Source organism: Bactrocera dorsalis, chromosome 5 (assembly GCF_023373825.1).
Source record: "Bactrocera dorsalis isolate Fly_Bdor chromosome 5, ASM2337382v1, whole genome shotgun sequence".
Lineage (NCBI taxonomy): Eukaryota > Metazoa > Arthropoda > Insecta > Diptera > Tephritidae > Bactrocera > Bactrocera dorsalis.
In genome coordinates, this window is record NC_064307.1 from 14,407,211 (window position 1) to 14,426,346 (window position 19,136).

The 19,136-nt window shown below is 37.3% G+C and overlaps 2 protein-coding genes across 2 annotated transcripts in view; both read left to right on the top strand.

Annotated features, from left to right (window-relative positions):
- Window positions 1-19,136, top strand: part of LOC105227954 (probable G-protein coupled receptor 139) — a 208,402-nt gene that overhangs the window by 171,428 nt on the left and 17,838 nt on the right. Inside the window, exons 4-5 of the mRNA XM_029550954.2 lie at window positions 9,668-9,953; window positions 13,793-14,952. Of these exons, the coding sequence (XP_029406814.2) occupies window positions 9,892-9,953; window positions 13,793-14,952 (1,222 nt within the window). The 5' untranslated portion in view covers window positions 9,668-9,891. The remainder of the gene's footprint in view (window positions 1-9,667; window positions 9,954-13,792; window positions 14,953-19,136) is intronic.
- LOC125778989 (uncharacterized) lies at window positions 1,574-2,383 on the top strand. Its single transcript, XM_049459105.1, has 2 exons — window positions 1,574-2,182; window positions 2,242-2,383. The coding sequence occupies exons 1-2, from the start codon at window positions 1,640-1,642 to the stop codon at window positions 2,248-2,250; spliced, it is 552 nt and encodes a 183-aa protein (XP_049315062.1). The 5' UTR covers window positions 1,574-1,639; the 3' UTR covers window positions 2,251-2,383.

Here is a 19,136-nt window from a genome sequence, read left to right on the forward strand (position 1 = left end):
TTTATAAAAAAAAATTATAATAAAACTGGTTTAGATTAAAAAAAAATGTTTTGGAAGCTTCTCTCGAAAAAAATGTCTGTACAGTGTTACCAGCTTTCATAAAATTCAAACTTTCTTCTTCTTTACTGGCGTAGACACCGCTTACGCGATTATAGCCGAGTCAACAACAGCGCGCCAGTCGTTTCTTCTCTTCGCTACGTGGCGCCAATTGGATATTCCAAGCGAGGCCAGGTCCTTCTCCACTTGGTCCTTCCACCGGAGTGGAGGTCTTCCTCTTCCTCTGCTTCCCGCGGCGGGTACTGCGTCGAATACTTTCAGAGCTGGAGTGTTTTTCATCCATCCGGACAACATGACCTAGCCAGCGTAGCCGCTGTCTTTTAATTCGCTGAACTATGTCAATGTCGTCGTATATCTCGTACAGCTCATCGTTCCATCGAATGCGATATTCGCCGTGGCCAACGCGCAAAGGACCATAAATCTTTCGCAGAACTTTTCTCTCGAAAACTCGCAACGTCGACTCATCGGTTGTTGTCGTCGTCCAAGCCTCTGCACCATATAGCAGGACGGGAATTATGAGCGTCTTATAGAGTTTGGTTTTTGTTCGTCGAGAGAGGACTTTACTTTTCAATTGCCTACTCAGTCCGAAGTAGCACCTGTTGGCAAGAGTAATCCTGCGTTGGATTTCAAGGCTGACATTGTTGGTGGTGTTAACGCTGGTTCCTAAATAGACGAAATTATCTACAACTTTGTGGCAGCATTATAAATATGTAAATTATATATTGTGGTAACATCATAAATCTGTAAATTATGTATCTTATTATAAATAAAAGAGTGTGGCAGCACGATCTGCGGCCATGTTGAAGATAAAGAAGAACGAGTGCAGATCATTTAAAAAGAGCGTCCAACTTAATAAAATTGTTTAAAATATCAGAAGTGGTTGTATTGCGCCCAAAATGTCATCAAACGAGGATTCGCTTAGTTTATACACAGTTGAACAATTAAAATCATGGTTGCGTTCGCTCAAACATAAAACAACAGGTAGTAAAGCCGAACTAATTGTTCGCCTACAAAAAATTCCTGAGGAGCTTCGTGGAAATTTTCGAAACTCCATGGTTGACGTTGACGCTGACGTTGACTGTACGCAAGCCATCATTGCGGAAAAAGAACAAGCTGATGAAATCAACGAAGGAGCGAGCAGTATAAACATCACCGAGGAGTGTGGTGAATTTAGCAATGGGATTGTACCACAATATGACGCAAGTAATCGAACGAGTGTTGAAAAGAAACAAAAAGAGTGTGATGCAAACGAGTGGCGACTTTTAAAAATCGAATTAGAATTGTTGAAGCGTGAGTGTGAACTAAAGAAGATGGAAAATGAACTTCTAATGAGAGAAAAAGAACAGTTGAGAAATAGTGATAATCAAACAAAAACATTTCCAATAAGCAAAAGTTCGCAGATGTTAAAGAACTTATATCTGAATTTTCTGGTAGTGGTGAATGCCTTAAGCTATGGCAAGCACAACTAAAAAATATCCAGAGTGTTTTACCAACTTGATGATAACAACCTAGAGCATTAATTGCAAATAAATTAAAAGGCAATGCGCTAAAGTGGTTACATTCTCGAGATGACTTGATTTTAATGCCAATCGACAAGTTCTTAAAGGAAATGAGCTCGCTGTTTGAAGAAAAAACAAGCAATTTGATGCTAAAGAAAAAGTTTGAAATCAGGCAGTGGTTGACTACCGAATCGTTTCGAGAATATTTCCAAGAAAAACTAATTCTGGCAAATAGAATTCTAATTGGTGAAGATGAACTTGTAGAATATCTAATTGATGGTATTCCGGATAACACTTTACGTTCGCAAGCTAAAATGCAACGATTTCATGACAAATATGAATTGTTAGAAGCGTTTAGAAATATTCAATTGCCACGATATATATCAAAGAAAATGACAGCAGACAATCAACATGAGCAGTCGAATAATGGACAACAAACAACAAGAGTCGTGAGATGCTACAATTGCAACTCCGTTGGCCATTTAGCAAGTGTATGCCGAAAACCCAAACGAGAGCTTGGTGCTTGTCATGTATGCGCTGAAGTTGGCCATTTAGCAGCAAATTGTCCACAAAGGAAGAGCCGCCCTGTACAACATGTCACAGAATTGATGGAAGGCGATGAATATGTAAGGTTTTTAAATTATGTATTTATTAATTCTAAATTTACTTATAAAAACTTTATTAGGATCATTAATTGATACGGGAAGCCCCATTAGCTTTGTTCGCCAACAGTTCGTACCAGATGTAGTAATAAACAGAAAGAACAATGTATTTTTAAAATATAGTGGTATAAACAAAAGTCCATTATCTATTGTCGGAAATGTAAACAGTTTTATTTTTTTCAAAATAAAAGAATTGAATTAACGATGTTAGTTGTAACAAATGAAACAATGACTCATCCAATTATTTTAGGAAGAGACTTTTTTAAGTAAATCTAATTTAAAATTAGAATGTAAAGAAATAGATTCGAATTTCAAAGTCGAAAATAACACATATGATGAAGAGTGTCAAAGATTAATGAAAATTCAATTTGATAACACAAAAATATCTGTGAAATACAAACAAGTATTGAAAACTTAAACAAAAACTCCTAATGTTTATATAAAAAATGATAATGTAAGTGTCTATGCAAAACAAAAATTTCTGCAAATATTTCAAGATTATTATATGTGCTGTAAGCGCCCCGATACGCCAAAAATTAGATGTGAGATGAAACTGTTGTTGAGTACAGAAAAACCTTTTAATTGTCCTCCAAGAAGACTGTCATACAGTGAAAAACAACAAGTTAGGGTTGTTTTAGATGACTTAATGCAAACCAAGATAATTAGGCCGAGTAAGTCAGAATATTCTTCCCCCATTGTTTTAGTAAGGAAAAAAACAGGTGATATAAGGTTATGTGTGGATTTTCGTAGTTTTGAATAAGATAACATTGAAAGATAACTATCCCTTGCCTCTTATTGATGATCTGTTAGATAGACTAGCAAATAAATGCATTTTTTCGTTATTGGATTTAAAGAGTGCGTTCTATCACGTAGATATGGTTGAAGATTCGATTAAATACACTTCTTTTGTAACACCGATGGGGCAGTACGAGTTTTTGAAAATGCCTTTCGGTCTGAAAAATGCACCTTCAACATTCCAGCGGTTTGTTAGTCATGTTTTCGATGATCTGATTCGAGCAGAGAAAATTGCTATTTATTTAGACGATATCATGATAGCTACAAGTAATGAAGAAGAACATTTAGACATTTTGCAGGAAGTTTTTAATAAGTTAGTACAAAACAAATTGGAATTGAGGTTAGATAAATGCCGATTTATGGAGTCAGAAATACGCTATTTAGGATATAACATTTCGAGTAAAGGTATTCTACCGGATGAAAAGAATGTAGAAGCTATAGTGAATTTTCCTATACCCAGTAACACAAAAGCTGTACACAGTTTTTTGGGCTTATGCTCATACTTTAGAAGATTCGTTAAAGATTTTTCGCGAGAAGCTCAGCCTCTGTACAAACTAATAAAAAAGAATGTTAAATTTACATTTGGGGAAGACGAGTTACAGTGTTTTGAGAAACTTAAAAATAAATTAATTGGGTCTCCTATCTTAGCGATTTACGACCCAAGAGATGATACAGAGCTGCATTGCGATGCCAGCTCTCGGGGATTTGGTGCAATATTATTACAAAAAAAGAGTGACGACAAATTTCACCCAGTCTTTTATTTTTCGAAACGTACCAGCGAGCCCGAATCTAAATACCACAGCTTTGAGCTGGGAAACACTTGCAATTATTTATGCACTTCGGAGATTTCGGGTATATCTTCAAGGATTGAAATTTAAGATAGTCACTGATTGCAATTCACTCATGCTAACTTTTAAATAAGAAGGAAGTAAATCCAAGAATAGCCAGGTGGGCACTCGAATTGCAAAATTTTCAATATGTTCTCGAACACCGTAATGGAAATAGAATGCTCCATGTGGACGCACTTAGTCGCACTTCAAATATCTTAGTTCTTGAAGAAAATACGTTTGAGCAAAATCTGTCAATTTGCCAAAATCGAGATAGGAAAATTATTGAAATCCGGGGGAATTGGAAAACAAGGAAAATGGTGTTTTTGAAATGCGGAATGGCTTAGTTTATAGAAAAAACGGACAAAATATACTATTTTATATACCAAATGAGATGGAAGAACATTTATTGAGAAAGTATCACGATGAAATGGGTCATATGGGAAGTGATAAAGTTTTCAGTGCTATAATAAAGTCATATTGGTTTCCCAAAATGAAGGAGAAAATTAAACAATATATCTCAAATTGCCTAAAGTGTATTGCCTTTTCCTCGAAGAGTGGGAAACATGAGGGCCTCTTACATAATATACCCAAAGGAAACGTACCTTTCGAAACTGTTCATGTGGATCACTTCGGTCCAGTGTCATTTAAACATTCTAAGAAAAAATATGTATTTTTGGTAATAGATGGGTTCACTAAATTTGTTAAGTTATATGCGGTGTGTTCAGCAGGCACCAGGGAGGTCATGAGCTGTTTAAAATTGTATTTTAGTAGTTACAGTCGTCCAAAGGTATTGATATCTGATCGAGGCAGTGCGTTTACATCAAAAGATTTTGAAAATTTTTTGAAAACAAATAACGTAAAACATGTAAAAATTGCGACAGGATCGCCACAAGCCAATGGACAGGTGGAGCGCGTTAATCGTAGTCTTGCTCCAATGATAGCAAAATTAACCAGCGGTGGCTTTAATTTCAGCTTAGACAAAAACTTTACCGGACATAGAGTATGCTTTAAACAATACGATGCATCGAAGTATAGGCACAACTCCAAGCGAACTACTTTTTGGAGTTTCACAAAGGGGAACTGTCGTTGACTTTCTCAGAGAAAGACTAGAAGAAAATGATTTGAATAATAATGAACGTAACTTAGCAGATATTAGGGATAAGGCAGCAGAAAATATTTCAAAGTCTCAAAATTATAATAAATTGCTGAAAGATAAACATCGGACACAAAGAAAGTATATGGAAGGAGATTATGTTATGGTAAAGAATTATATAAGTAATCCAGGTGCATGTAAAAAGATTGCCCCCAAGTTTAAAGGTCCTTATAGAGTTTGCAAAATACTTCCTAATGACAGGTATATACTTAGAGATGTCGAGGGATTTCAACTTAGCCAAATTCCATATGAAGGAATATGGGAAGTAGCAAACATGAAGCCTTGGTTAAACCATAGTCTCCCTAATGAAAGCGTAATCGGGACGATTACATGTCAGGATGGTCGAACTGTGGCAGCATTATAAATATGTAAATTATATATTGTGGTAACATCATAAATCTGTAAATTATGTATCTTATTATAAATAAAAGAGTGTGGCAGCACGATCTGCGGCCATGTTGAAGATAAAGAAGAACGAGTGCAGATCATTTAAAAAGAGCGTCCAACATAATAAAATTGTTTAAAACTTCAAAGTTATGACTGTCAACAGTGACGTGAGTGCCAAGTCACGAGTGCGACGACTGTTTTGTTTGATGACAGGAGATATTTCGTCTTGCCCTCGTTCACTGCCAGACCCATTTGCGTTGCTTCCTTGTTCAGTCTGGAGAAAGCAGAACTAACGGCGCGGGTGTTGAGACCGATGATATCAATATCATCGGCATACGCCAGCAGCTGTACACTCTTATAAAAGATTGTACCTGCTCGGTTCAGTTCTGCAGCTCTAATAATTTTCTCCAGCAGCAGATTGAAAAAGTCGCACGATAGGGAGTCGCCTTGTCTGAAACCTCGTTTGGTATCGAACGGCTCGGAGAGGTCCTTCCCGATCCTGACGGAGCTTTTGGTCCCGCTCAATGTCAGTTTACACAGCCGTATTAGTTTGCGGGGATACCAAATTCAGACATTGCGGCATAAAGGCAGCTCCTTTTCGTACTGTCGAAAGCAGCTTTAAAATCGACGAAGAGGTGATGTGTGTCGATTCTTCTTTCACGGGTCTTTTCCAAGATTTGGCGCATGGTGAATATCTGGTCGGTTGTTGATTTACCAGGTCTGAAGCCACACTGATAAGGTCCAATCAGTTTGTTGACGGTGGGCTTTAATCTTTCACACAATACGCTCGATAGAACCTTGTACGCGATGTTGAGGAGGCTTATCCCACGGTAGTTGGCGCAGATTGTGGGGTCTCCTTTTTTATGGATTGGGCATAGCACACTTAAATTCCAATCGTTGGGCATGCTTTCATCCGACCATATTTTGCAAAGAAGCTGATGCATGCTCCTTATCAGTTCTTCGCCGCCGTGTTTGAATAGCTCGGCCGGCAATCCGTCGGCCCCTGCCGCTTTGTTGTTTTTCAGGCGGGCAATTGCTATTCGAACTTCTTCATGGCCGGGTAATGGAACGTCTGCTCCATCGTCATCGATTGGGGTATCGGGTTCGCCTTCTCCTGGTGTTATGTGTTCACTGCCATTCAGCAGGCTGGAGAAGTGTTCCCTCCATAATCTAAGTATGCTCTGGGCATCGGTGGCTAGATCACCTTTGGGGGTTCTACAGGAGTATGCTCCGGTCTTGAAACCTTCTGTAAGCCGCCGCATTTTCTCGTAGAATTTTCGAGCATTACCCCTGTCGGCCAGCTTATCAAGCTGTTCGTACTCACGCATTTCGGCCTCTTTTTTCTTCTGTCTGCAAATGCGTCTCGCTTCCCTCTTCAACTCTCGGTATCTGTCCCATCCCGCACGTGTTGTGGTCGATCGTAACGTTGCGAGGTAGGCAGCCTGTTTTCTCTCCGCTGCGACACGGCACTCCTCGTCGTACCAGCTGTTCTTTTGCACTTTCCGAAAACCAATGGTTTCGGTTGCAGCTGTACGTAAGGAGTTTGAAATGCCATACCACAGTTCCCTTATACCAATTGTTGACGAGTGCTCTCAGAGAGCAGGAGTGCAAGCCGAGTAGAAAATCGTTCGGCTGTCTGTTGTGATTGCAGCTTCTCGACGTCGAACCTTCCTTGTGTTTGTTGGCGTGCGTTTTTTGCTGCACAGAGGCGGGTGCGAATTTTGGCTGCAACAATATAGTGGTCCGAGTCAATGTTAGGTCCTCGGAGCGCACGCACATCTAAAACACTGGAGACGTGTCTTCCGTCTATCACAACATGATCGATCTGGTTGGTGGTTTTTCGATCCGGAGACAGCCAGGTAGCTTGATGTATCTTCTTATGCTGGAATCTAGTACTACAGATAACCATATTTCGGGCCCCGGCGAAGTCGATCAGCCTCAACCCATTTGGGGATGTTTCCTCGTGGAGGCTGAATCTACCGACCGTAGTGCCAAAGATACCTTCTTTGCCCACCCTGGCGTTGAAGTCGCCAAGCACGATTTTGACATCGTGGCGGGGGCATCTCTCATAAGTGCGCTCCAAGCACTCATAAAAAGCATCTTTGGTCACATCGTCCTTCTCTTCCGTCGGGGCGTGGGCGCAAATCAGCGATATGTTGAAGAACCTCGCTTTGATGCGGATTGTGGCTAGACGTTCATTCTCCGGAGTGAATGATAGTACTCGGCGACGGAGTCTCTCTCCCACCACGAATCCAACACCAAACTTGCGCTCCTTTATATGGCCACTGTAGTAAATGTCACAAGGACCTACTCGTTTCTGTCCTTGTCCCGTCCATCGCATTTCTTGGACGGCGGTGATGTCAGCCTTTATCTTTCCGAGGACATCTACCAGCTGGGCAGCGGCACCTTCCCAATTAAGGGACCGGACATTCCAGGTGCATGCCCTCAAATCATAGTCCTTATTTCGTTTGCCATGGTCGTCATCAAAAGGGGGGTCTCTCATCCGAGGCTGTGTGTTGTTTTTCATTGGGGGAGGTTTTTACGTGGCGGATCCCAAACCCAGCGCACAACCCTGGAGGTGAATATATCGCCTTCTCACTTTAACTCGCCTTCAAAAGAATGTTTTTAAGCTCCCAGAGGATACTTGGTCTAAGACCAAAAGTCGTAAGCTGCTTGAACCATATGTAAAAGGAACATTTCTAGTCACTCCCAAGAGAATGACGCTTAGAAAACTTTCCTCATTTGCGTGAACCTCTACACATGACTCCATCCTTCAAACTTTATTATATAAAAAAAAAACATTTCCAACAATTAAGGTTTGAAATATAGCCAACTGAAAAATGAAAAATGAACAGTCACAAACAAGCGTGTAGGGTTGCCAGCTTTCGCAAAAGACAAACCGTGTAAAATTCCAAAATAAAATGTGGCAAAATCAGTTTGCGAAAATGTTGAAAAATTTACTTAATGTCAGTTACATATAGAAACATGTTTTCGCAGTGTTGCCACCTTTCATAAATTAGTAGCCTTATCATATAAAAAAAGAAATACACAATTAAAACGATTTTAAGTGCTGCAAAATTTACTTAGAAAAGTTTCATACAAAAAAATATGCAGTGTTGCCACCTCTCAAAAATGAGTAAGCTTATGAAATTAAAAACGAAATTCGCAATTAAACATATTTTAAATCATGAAAAATTCACTTAGAAGAGTCTCGTAAAAAAAATTTGTTTGTGCAGTGTTGCCACCCCTCAAAAATTAGTATACTTATCAAATTAAAAAAAGGAACTCGCAATTAAACAAGTTTCAAATTTTGCACAATTTACTTAGAAAAATGATGCAATGTTGCCACCTCTTATAATTGTAAAAGTATCCTTATCAAATAAACAAAACGAAATTCTCAATTAAACACGTTTTAAATATTGTAAAATTTACTTTAGAACAGTCGCGTAAAAAAAAAATTCTTGTGCAGTGTTGCCAATTTTCACAAGTTTGTTATCTTATAAATTTCAAAACCCAGGTTTACAATAAAATACTTTTAAAACTGAGAACGTTTATTTTTGCACAATCTTGTTAGAACAGCATTTAAGCAGCGTTGGCAACTTTCACAAATTTTTGACATTATGAAATGAAAAAACAAATTTTCGGAAAAATTTGGTATAAATGTGGAAAAATTAAATTTGGAACAATTTACTTTAGAAAAATTTACTTAAACAAACAGTCTCGTCAAAAAAAAATACTGTGCATTGTTGCCAATTTTCACAAATATGTTAACTTAAAATCTTCAAGAACCAAATTTACAATAAAATACGTTTAAGAAGTGGGAAGGTTTATACAATAAAAGCCTTGTTAAAAAAAAATTTGGGCAGCGTTGCCAACTTTAACAAATTTGTAACCGTCTCCAATTCAAAAACGAAAAAAATATCCAATAAGGATCATTTTTGGAATGTATGGTATTTATATAATTCTATAATGATTTTTATAGTAGATTTACCAATCTCTGTAATATTTTCTAAAAACTAATGACTGAAATCATGAATAAATGAATCTAGGGTGGCCAAATACAAGTACTTAAAAAGATTTTAATTTAAAAAAAGCCAAAGTAAAGTTAATATTTTAATCCTTTAAAACTTACATCTAACATAAGTAGCAGTTACAACAGTGTTGCCATTAATTTCATTTTCAACAAAGCCTGCCTTGTATTTTAAACTTTCATATTTATAAATAAATATACTTTTATAATTGGATATTTTAAACTACATACAAGTATATCTCCTGCATTTTCAGGTGTCCGCTGTGAAAATAAACGCAGCACGAACCGACTTTCAACACAAAGTGTGCATGCTGAGCTATAATTAAAACGGTACTTGCAGTTTATAATAGAAATTAAATGCAACGAGTAACGCACCTGCGGGTGGCAACGAAACCTCATTTAATCACAGTGGCAACCTCAAAGCACAGCTGTTAACTGAAGCTTCCACAAACAACGACAATTAAATGACATCAACATAATGGCATCCAATGAATCACAGACGATTTACTGTGGCAGCGGCCTCGATAATTTTCACACCAGGTAAATATCCAGTTATATGCAATTAGATATGGGTGTGTTATTAAAATACATTTAAAGAGTTAAAAGGTGAGAAATAGTTAGTTGCTGCAGTTACTGCTGCAATATTGTCCACGGAGCCAATTAAGTACGATTCGTTTGGCATTTCGAGTTTTTGTATAGTGTCATAACTGATGTTCCACAAGTCTGGACCTAGAAGGTATCCTTCTGCTTTTAACGTGACCGCTATCTGCCGTCATCCCTTTGTAGTTTATACAGCAGTTTTCTGTTTCTAAGGCAGCTCCGCATCACAGCTCTGAAGTAGTCGGGGATTTTAAAGCTTTTTTCGAAAGCCTCGATCATATTTACCCATCTAGCGCTGTTGAAGGCGTTTCGGATATCTCAAGTCGGCGGCAGCACTATTCTTTATTTATGCATTTATGCCATCTAAGCTGTGAGTGAGTCCTCAAGCTTCGTTGAAAGCCTCTTAGAGACTGGGTTTAATTAGCCTTTCATAGAGCTTTTCAGCTGTGCCAGCCATGCATTGAGGACGGTATGCTGATGGCAAGTTGGGATCCTCTTTTGCCTTACTGATTACCACCAGGCGTAGCCTTTTTTTAGGTTCAGTGAATATACCGGCTGCGAGGCAAGCGTTGTATATATCCAATAGTACTGCCGGTCGCTCTGCTGCGATTATTTTCAGGACTTCTGTTGTGATCCCGTCGTGGTTGGGTGATTTGTTGACCTTGAGCTTGTCAGTGGCTAGTTACAGCTCTTCGAGAGTAAATTGGGAGATTTTCAGTCTGATCTGTATCACCAGCTCTTTTTTCGTATGTGGGGAGAGTGCTTTTGCGATGTAATTTATTTTGGCAGCGGTTAAGTCAGGTGTCTTTCCGCGAACACCGAGTTTCCTCATTACTATTTTTTACCCAAGACACCAGGGGGTTTTGTCAACCTGCTAGCGTAATTCCTCCTATTTTTTCCTTTCGGTATTATCGAACACGTGTTTCAGCTCCTTTTTTGCTGCTTTGTATTGATATAGGATGCGGCATGTGCCGGAGTGGGCGATATTTTCAGTTCACTAGTGTAAACTGCTGCTTTATGTTTTCTGTGGGAAGCCTTGGCCATTGAGTTTTGACAGGCTCTTGTTATAGCATAGTTGTGTTCGACAATTTTTCCTGTGATGATTATCGTTTCCGATATGAAAGAAAAATACATATATATTAATATACTTGGTCACAAAAACGCTGTTCAAATTCTATCAAGAAGTACGCGAAATTATAATTGTGTTGACAAAGCGGAAAATAATCAATGTCTCTGTTTTTTACTGCTTAATGTCTCAAATCATTAATGAAGCCATTATACATCCTCTTGTACCAGTGAGTATCATGCCAGTTGCACACACACATCTACGCATATTTACAAGTTTATTGCATATGTGAGTGTAATTAAATTAAATGATGCTCCTTACCACACGTGGCAAGCGAACAAGCGCCAAATAGCACGCCAAGAACATTTACTCTGACAATGCGCACGCAGCACACACGCACACATGCGCGAAATGAACAAAGCAGCCGCTCGGCAATTGCATTAGCACAAACAAGGTAGGAAGATACGAACGCGCGCACATGGCATTGGCAACAAAGTTTTTATAATGTCAACACATTAATGTAGACATTAAATGCCAGCGCACTCACACACCAAAAACAACAACAGCAGAACAGCACACAACTGTGCGGGTACAACGTAAGCACATTACGTGCATAAACGTAAACGTGTGACAACAACTAAAACACGCAGTGAGAGCTCAAATACGACAATCACTGTGTCTTTGCTGTGTGTGTCAGAACACGCAACAACACCAACACACACAATTACACGCATGCAAACACGTTAATGGTTTTTGCCACGTCGCGTAGAGAGCATGTAATGTTAGACGGTGTGTTGTGGTGTGTTGCGTTGGGGGCGGAAAGCGCTGGAAGTGGATTGCTCGGAAGCAATTAACGAACCGCAAATGTGCTTGCCGCGGCGTACACGGCGTATACGCAACGAAATACATTTGCAGCGCAAAATTAATAAATAAAGCAAAATTCGCAGTAGCAAGAGTTAGTGGAGACAAACGGTTGGCCGTAAACACGCATAATTGCTTTTGTGTGTGTGTGTGTTGCACTGCTGATGTGTTTATGACTGTGGTTGCATTTGCATTTCTCTTCTGCTGACATACTTTATTCACATGTGGGAGATGGATTTGATGCTTGTGCCATAAAATGGACACAAAATTGCATTTTGAAGAGCTTTTCTTGCCTTGAAACTTAATTTTTTCAAAATTTTTTGAGATAAATTAATTTTAATTTGTCAGCGTAAGCAAAAGTTTATTCGATTTTTCAGTTTTATGAAATAAAAATTAAAATTTCTTAAGAAACAATATTTTTTTTGAAAATTCAGAAAGTTATTAATATTTTCATAACAAATAATTTTTTTTTGGAAATTTAGAAAATCACTTAAATTTCTAAACAAATAAATTTTTTTTTCAAATTCAAAAAATTATAAAATTTTCTTTAGAAATAAAATATTTTTGAAAGAGAAAGCACCAAAAATTCTTTTGAAAACTCAGGATATTACTTACACTTTCTTTTGAAATAATATTCTTTGAAAATTCAAAAAATTATTAAAATATTTTAAAGAATTTTTTTTTTTTCTAAATTCAAAAAGTTATAAAACTTTCTTAAGAAATAATTATTTTTTTGAAAACTTAGAAAATGATTAAAATTTTCTTAAGAAATAATATTTTTTGAAAATTCAGAAAATTATTAAAAATTTTTTAAGAAATAATATTTTTTTTTAACAATAAAAAAATTACTACAATCATCAAGAGGCAGCTCATTTATCAAAATCGCTGCTATCGGAGAATTACAAAATACAGTTGCCATACTAAATCAATTTCTTGTATAGACACATTTTTATTTGGATTCTTGAATTCTTCATAAAATTATTGCCAAAGCCACATCTTCGAATCCTTTTTAAATCAGATAACTGGAATAATTAGCTGCCAGTCAAACTGGCCGTTCAAAATGAAGGTGAAGATCTGCATAAAAGTTTATTTTTCTTTTATGACGAAACTTAATGAGTATTCTAATCTGAAGGCATGAATTTCAGGAGATTTTTGAAGTGTCACAAAAATGTCATATTTTTAATCCATTTTCTATATTCTGTGTTTTTGTAAAGTTAATAAATAACTATCTCAACGACCATCTAAAATGCAAAGCATGCAGAAAAACCCAAAAAATAAAATAAAGTTAAAAATTTCAAGTCTTTTCAATCTAAAACTGACAAAAAAAATATTTCTACAACAATATCGCACTGTCTGTCTAATTTAATTTAATTTAATTTAATTTTATTTTATTTTATTTTATTTTATTTTATTTTATTTTATTTTATTTTATTTTATTTTATTTTATTTTATTTTATTTTATTTTATTTTATTTTATTTTATTTTATTTTATTTTATTTTATTTTATTTTATTTTATTTTATTTTATTTTATTTTATTTTGTTTTATATTACATACCGGCATTTATATCTCATACGCAGTGTATGACCATATTGGAAACTTTTCACTGAACGACTTTAGGTTACTCATACGCAGTACACGTCTGGGATTCTCTGTGGAATTACAATAACTGCGACCAAGCAGAGCTTAATTCATTTTATTATAGTTAATTTTTATTTAGTTTAATTTAATTTAATTTTTTTTAATTTAATTTAATTTAATTTAATAGTTTAATATAATTTAATTACTGATTCTTGTCCAAACCATATTTTTTCAACATATACTTCATATCTCTAACTGCTCTTCCATTGCAGCTACAAAATTTGGCATGGCTACATCTCGCTCATCGTCTGCATACTCGGCACTGTGGCGAACACACTCAACATAATCGTGCTGACGCGCAAGGAGATGCGCTCCCCCACCAATGCCATACTCACCGGCCTCGCAGTGGCCGACCTCGCCGTCATGATCGAGTATATACCATACACTACACACGACTACATACTCGCCGAGCGGCTGACACGCGAGCAACGCCTCAGCTACAGCTGGGCGTGTTTCATCAAATTCCACTCGATATTCGCACAAGTGTTGCACACGATTAGCATATGGCTGACCATCACGTTGGCGGTGTGGCGCTATATAGCCGTCGGCTATCCGCAGAAGAACAGCATTTGGTGCGGCATGCGCACCACCATACTCACCATCATCACGGCGTACATTGTTTGCATATTGGTGGTGTCGCCATCCTTCTACTTAGTCTCCGCCATTGTGGAATTTCTCGAGACCATCGATGAGCATGGCAAAATCATATACTCGGAACCGCTGACGCAGTTCATAATCGATTACCACAATGAGATGGCAAATCAAACGCAGCAGCTGCAATTGCAGGCGCAGGTTACAGCAGCCGCTTGGGCGACCGGAAATGCATCCTTCACAAATGGCAGCGCTGCGGCAACAACATTTGCCGCATCGTGGAATGCGAGTGATATAATGGTTACTACAGCCACCACGCTCACCACTATAGCAACCACAACCGTGTCGCCATGGCAGCAGCCGCACCATAACATCACCGTCTATAAATTGTATCACAGCGATTTGGCGCTGCACAATAAATCGCTGCGCAACTCAACCTTCCTCATCTACAGCGTGCTCATCAAGCTGATACCCTGCATCGCACTTACCATACTTTCCGTGCGTCTGATAGTGGCGCTGTTGGAGGCCAAACGCCGACGCAAAATGCTCACCAGCAACGCGGCGAACGGCATGAAGCCCATCGTCAATGGGAAGGTGTTGGAGCAGCGGCCGCGCAAAAATAGCAAAACTTTGGAGAAGGAGAAGCAAACGGATCGCACGACGCGTATGCTTTTGGCGGTTTTGTTGCTCTTTCTCATTACCGAATTCCCGCAGGGCATTATGGGTCTGCTAAACACCATGCTGGGTGATGCCTTCCTCATGCAATGCTACCTAAAGCTAAGTAAGTAGTGGCACACGTAAATGCCTAAATGACTTTGTGAATGTATATGTGATTCTTTATCTGCATGTACATATATCAGTGTATTAGTGTGCGTGTATATATGTGTGTTTAGTCATTTCGTTTGTGCGCGGCAGCTGCCTGGTAGTACAAAGTTCACATAGCCTGCTCGCTTTGGCAGTGCGGTCTCTAGAGCCATTTGGACGCTGTCAGCACTTTGTCGTTGTGACGCTGAATTTTCGCTTGCATTTCGCGGCCAACAAATTGCACTGGCCGTGCGCTGGGACATCACATTAACGTCGCTCTCAAAGTAACTCATACGCCCCGGCGCTAATTAAAACTTTCCAGCCGTGCGCCAAATGCCCCTGTTTTTAACTCTTTTTCCACTGTGGCAACATGTTGCACAAGAGTAGTATTGTTTTGTATACTTAAAGGTTGTTTGTGACATTGGCAACTGTATTAGATACTAGTTATAAAGAGGCGATGACTTTAGTTGAAAGATTAAACTTGAGACAAGGTTTTGTAAATGGGTGGCGTCTGGTTGTTGCCACGCCTATAAAGCATTTTGATTGAAATACATCTTAACTGCTTCAAAACTCGATTTTTGCAAATCTATAAATACCTAAAAACTGGTTGAGGTACCGCTTTCTAAACAATTTTGTGGTGATATTTCATAAAGTATTACAGTTATCTTAACAAAATTTCTTGAAAACCTTGAGTATTGAATACGCTGACGCAAATTAAGTAAAACCCGACCCGAACCTCATACAAGGATACTTTTTTTTACTATTGAAAGTGAATGGTAGTTGAATAACGCAGTTAGAACACGAACATTTGATGTAAGAAAATGTAATCAGTGGAACATTTTTACCAAATACGTAGCACTGCCCACTTTATGTTGCATGTCTTCAGCCACAAAAGTATGTTGTAGATATATAGCGATATCGGTTAACTTTCGGTAAAATTTCGGTTATCTCTTGGTTAACTATCGGTTAGTCTTCGCTTAACTATCGGTTAATCTTCGGTTAACTTTCAGTTAACATTCAGTTAATTTTCGCATAACTTTCAGTTAACTTTCGGGTAACTTTCAGTTAACATTCAGTTAATTTTCGCATAACTTTCAGTTAACTATCGGGTAACTTTCAGTTGACTTTCGGTCAAAATTTCGGTTAGAATTTCGGATACTGAAGAATAAACTATATTATTATATCTTACATACCTTCAGCCACTAAAGTTGGTGTAGGTTTCTGTTAACTTTCGGTTAACTTTCAGTTAGAATTTCGGATACTAATCAACATACCATATTATTATAAATGGGCGTGAGACTGCTAGAAGAGAAAGTTGCTTCAATACCAAAAGTGATCTTAATCGACCCCTATATGCCACTAGTAATGAATTATGAGTCCACTGGCAACATTTTTTATATTTATACTCTCGCAACAAAGTTGCTAAAGAGAGTATTATAGTTTTGTTCACATAACGGTTGTTTGTAAGTACTAAAACTAAAAGAGTCAGATATAGGGTTATGTATAAAAAAGTGATCAGGGTGACGAGTAGAGTTGAAATCCGGATTCCTGTCTGTCCGTCGGTCCGTCTGTCCGTGCAAGCTGTAACTTGAGTAAAAATTGAGATATCGTGATGAAACTTGGTACACGTATTTCTTGGCTCCATAGGAAGGCCAAGTTCGAAGATGGGCAAAATCGGCCTACTGCCACGCCCACAAAATGGCGGAAACCGAAATCCTATAAAGTGTCATAACTAAGCCATAAATAAAGGTATTAAAGTGACATTTGGCACGAAGGATCGCATTAGGGAGGGGCATATTCGGACGTAATTTTTTTGGAAAGTGGGCGTGGCCCGCCCCCAAAAAAGTTTTTTGTACATATCTCGGAAACTACTATAGCTATGTCAACCAAACTCTATAGGGTCGTTTCTTTCAGGCAAAATTGTAATCATTTGTTTATACTTCTCACTAATTGCAGGCGTGTTTCATGTTGCACCCGATCTTAGCTCTCCCTTATTTCTTTATTTATTACCACTCTACTTCTTCTTTTTCATAAAATTTCTTCTTAATACTCGACAATTTTGTCTCATTTTTTAATTGTTTCGCAAACGTTTTAATCATTCTTAGAAAACTTGTTGCTGCCTTCTCTCAATCTGCAGTCAATCTGCTCCACTGTTTTGCTCCTTTTTCTATGTGTTTTATGCAACCGTCTATGGCTCTTGCACCCTTTCTGCCACTCAACTGCAATTACAACGTAAATCAAATTAGTTACAAAGGCGTTGCTATGACATTCCGGCACCCCCGGGGAGACCAACACAAATAACCAAGCACAAAGCTAAGGAAAATGACAAAATGCAATAAAAGCTTAATTAAACAATTAATAATTTTTCCCACTTTAACCGCTCGAACAACTTTATAATATTTGACTTTTTGCGACATTTTTCCCGCTGCGAGGGTTAAAGCGACATAATTGATTGTAACATTGTAATGGTTGTTAACAAGCGGAATATGTTGCAGTGAAATCGACAACAAGCGGCAAAGCAACAGCAACAATAAATATGACAATTTGTTTGGTACAATGACGGGGTTCAGCTACAAGAGCCTCTTTATCGGAAAGTTTGATAACAAATTTTTGTATTTGTGAACTCTAGAAACTACTTTCTGAACTAAAAAATGCATGAAATCAATAATTTCTTTATATTCAGTCGGTTTTTTAACTGTAAATTATTTTATAAATTTTAATTTACCGAAAATTAAATTAAATAAAAATACAAGAATGGATTTCCGTTAATTCCATTTTGAACTACTCTTCGAAAATTTTTCAGTTTTATTTAAGAAGTTTTTAAAACAAGAGAATTTTATTCGACAGAAGAAAATCGAGATACGAAAAGAAATAGTACATATACATATCTATAGAAGTAAATCAATCCGGCTGGAAACGACATGTGATAGTACGAGCTACCATGACTTCAGTCAATAAAGTAATATTTTCAAAAAGCAAGTACAGTGATTTTATTAGATCGTAAATATCGATATTTTCTCTAAAAATATTACGCTTTTTTCAATAATATTTAATTATAATAAAGATCAACGTGGCGTATACGTAACATTTGTTGAAATTTATTATAGATAGTTTTCTTTACACATTTTTCTGTAATACTCCGATATTATTAGTATATTTATGTCTCGTTAGCAATTATGCGTAGTAAATGGCCTCCACGACTTCTTTCCCAGGAGCGAAATCGTTGAGCCACATTTTCGAATACTTTTTCCACTAATTCCAGTCACAGTCATGAACAGCAGATTTAATATAGACTTCTAAAGCTTGAAGAGAGTCTGGTTTATTGCTAAAGACCGATGACTTCTGACTAGCAAATTGGGTTTAAGTCAAACTTACTGAGATATTTGTTAAGAGTTGTATACATATATATATATATATATATATATTTGTTTGCTTGAAAAAGAGCTTAAATACTATTCACGAGCACATTTATTTTTATTCCCCTAAACTACCAGTTAAAAAGGGGTTAAATACGAATGCCAGAACAAAAGCTATGAAATTGCAGGCATTAGCATATTTACCACAGAAAAGATATACATGTTTTTATATGTAAATTTTATATAAATATTATAAACAGAAAAACCAGATTTTTTCGCACAGTTTCCCTCTCTCAATTTTAACTAAAACCATTTATCTTTCTCTATTGCAACTAATTTTCCAAGTGCGGGCTTTGTGTCCCCTAAAAAAATAATATTTCCCCCACATATACATATGTATAAGTACTTTGTGTTTATTTGTGTGTTAAGGCGCTACTTTAGCGTGAAAAATAACACCGTTATTTACGCATAGAAATCGTCCACATATGCAAATGCGCATACATTTCAGCTACAATTTCACATATTTACAGACAATGTGTACCTAAATACCGTGTATAGTAGATGCTTATGCTACCAGCACTTGTATATAAATAAGCAACAGCGCGTTGGCATAATTTAAATAAATGGTGGCAAATAAAACGGTTTCACGCACACATATGAATAATGATATATTTGCTATTTATTTAGCAAAAGAAGCAAATTTACTCATATTTCTAAAATTTTTTGCTTCTCGCCAAATATGGGTGACAGTTTGTTAAATATGGCCAGGCGTAACATACACACATACATACATACGACGACATGT

Coding starts and splice junctions, on each gene's coding strand:
- LOC125778989 (XM_049459105.1), top strand. CDS start 1,640: ATGCCAATCGACAAGTTCTTAAAGGAAATGAGCTCGCTGTTTGAAGAA.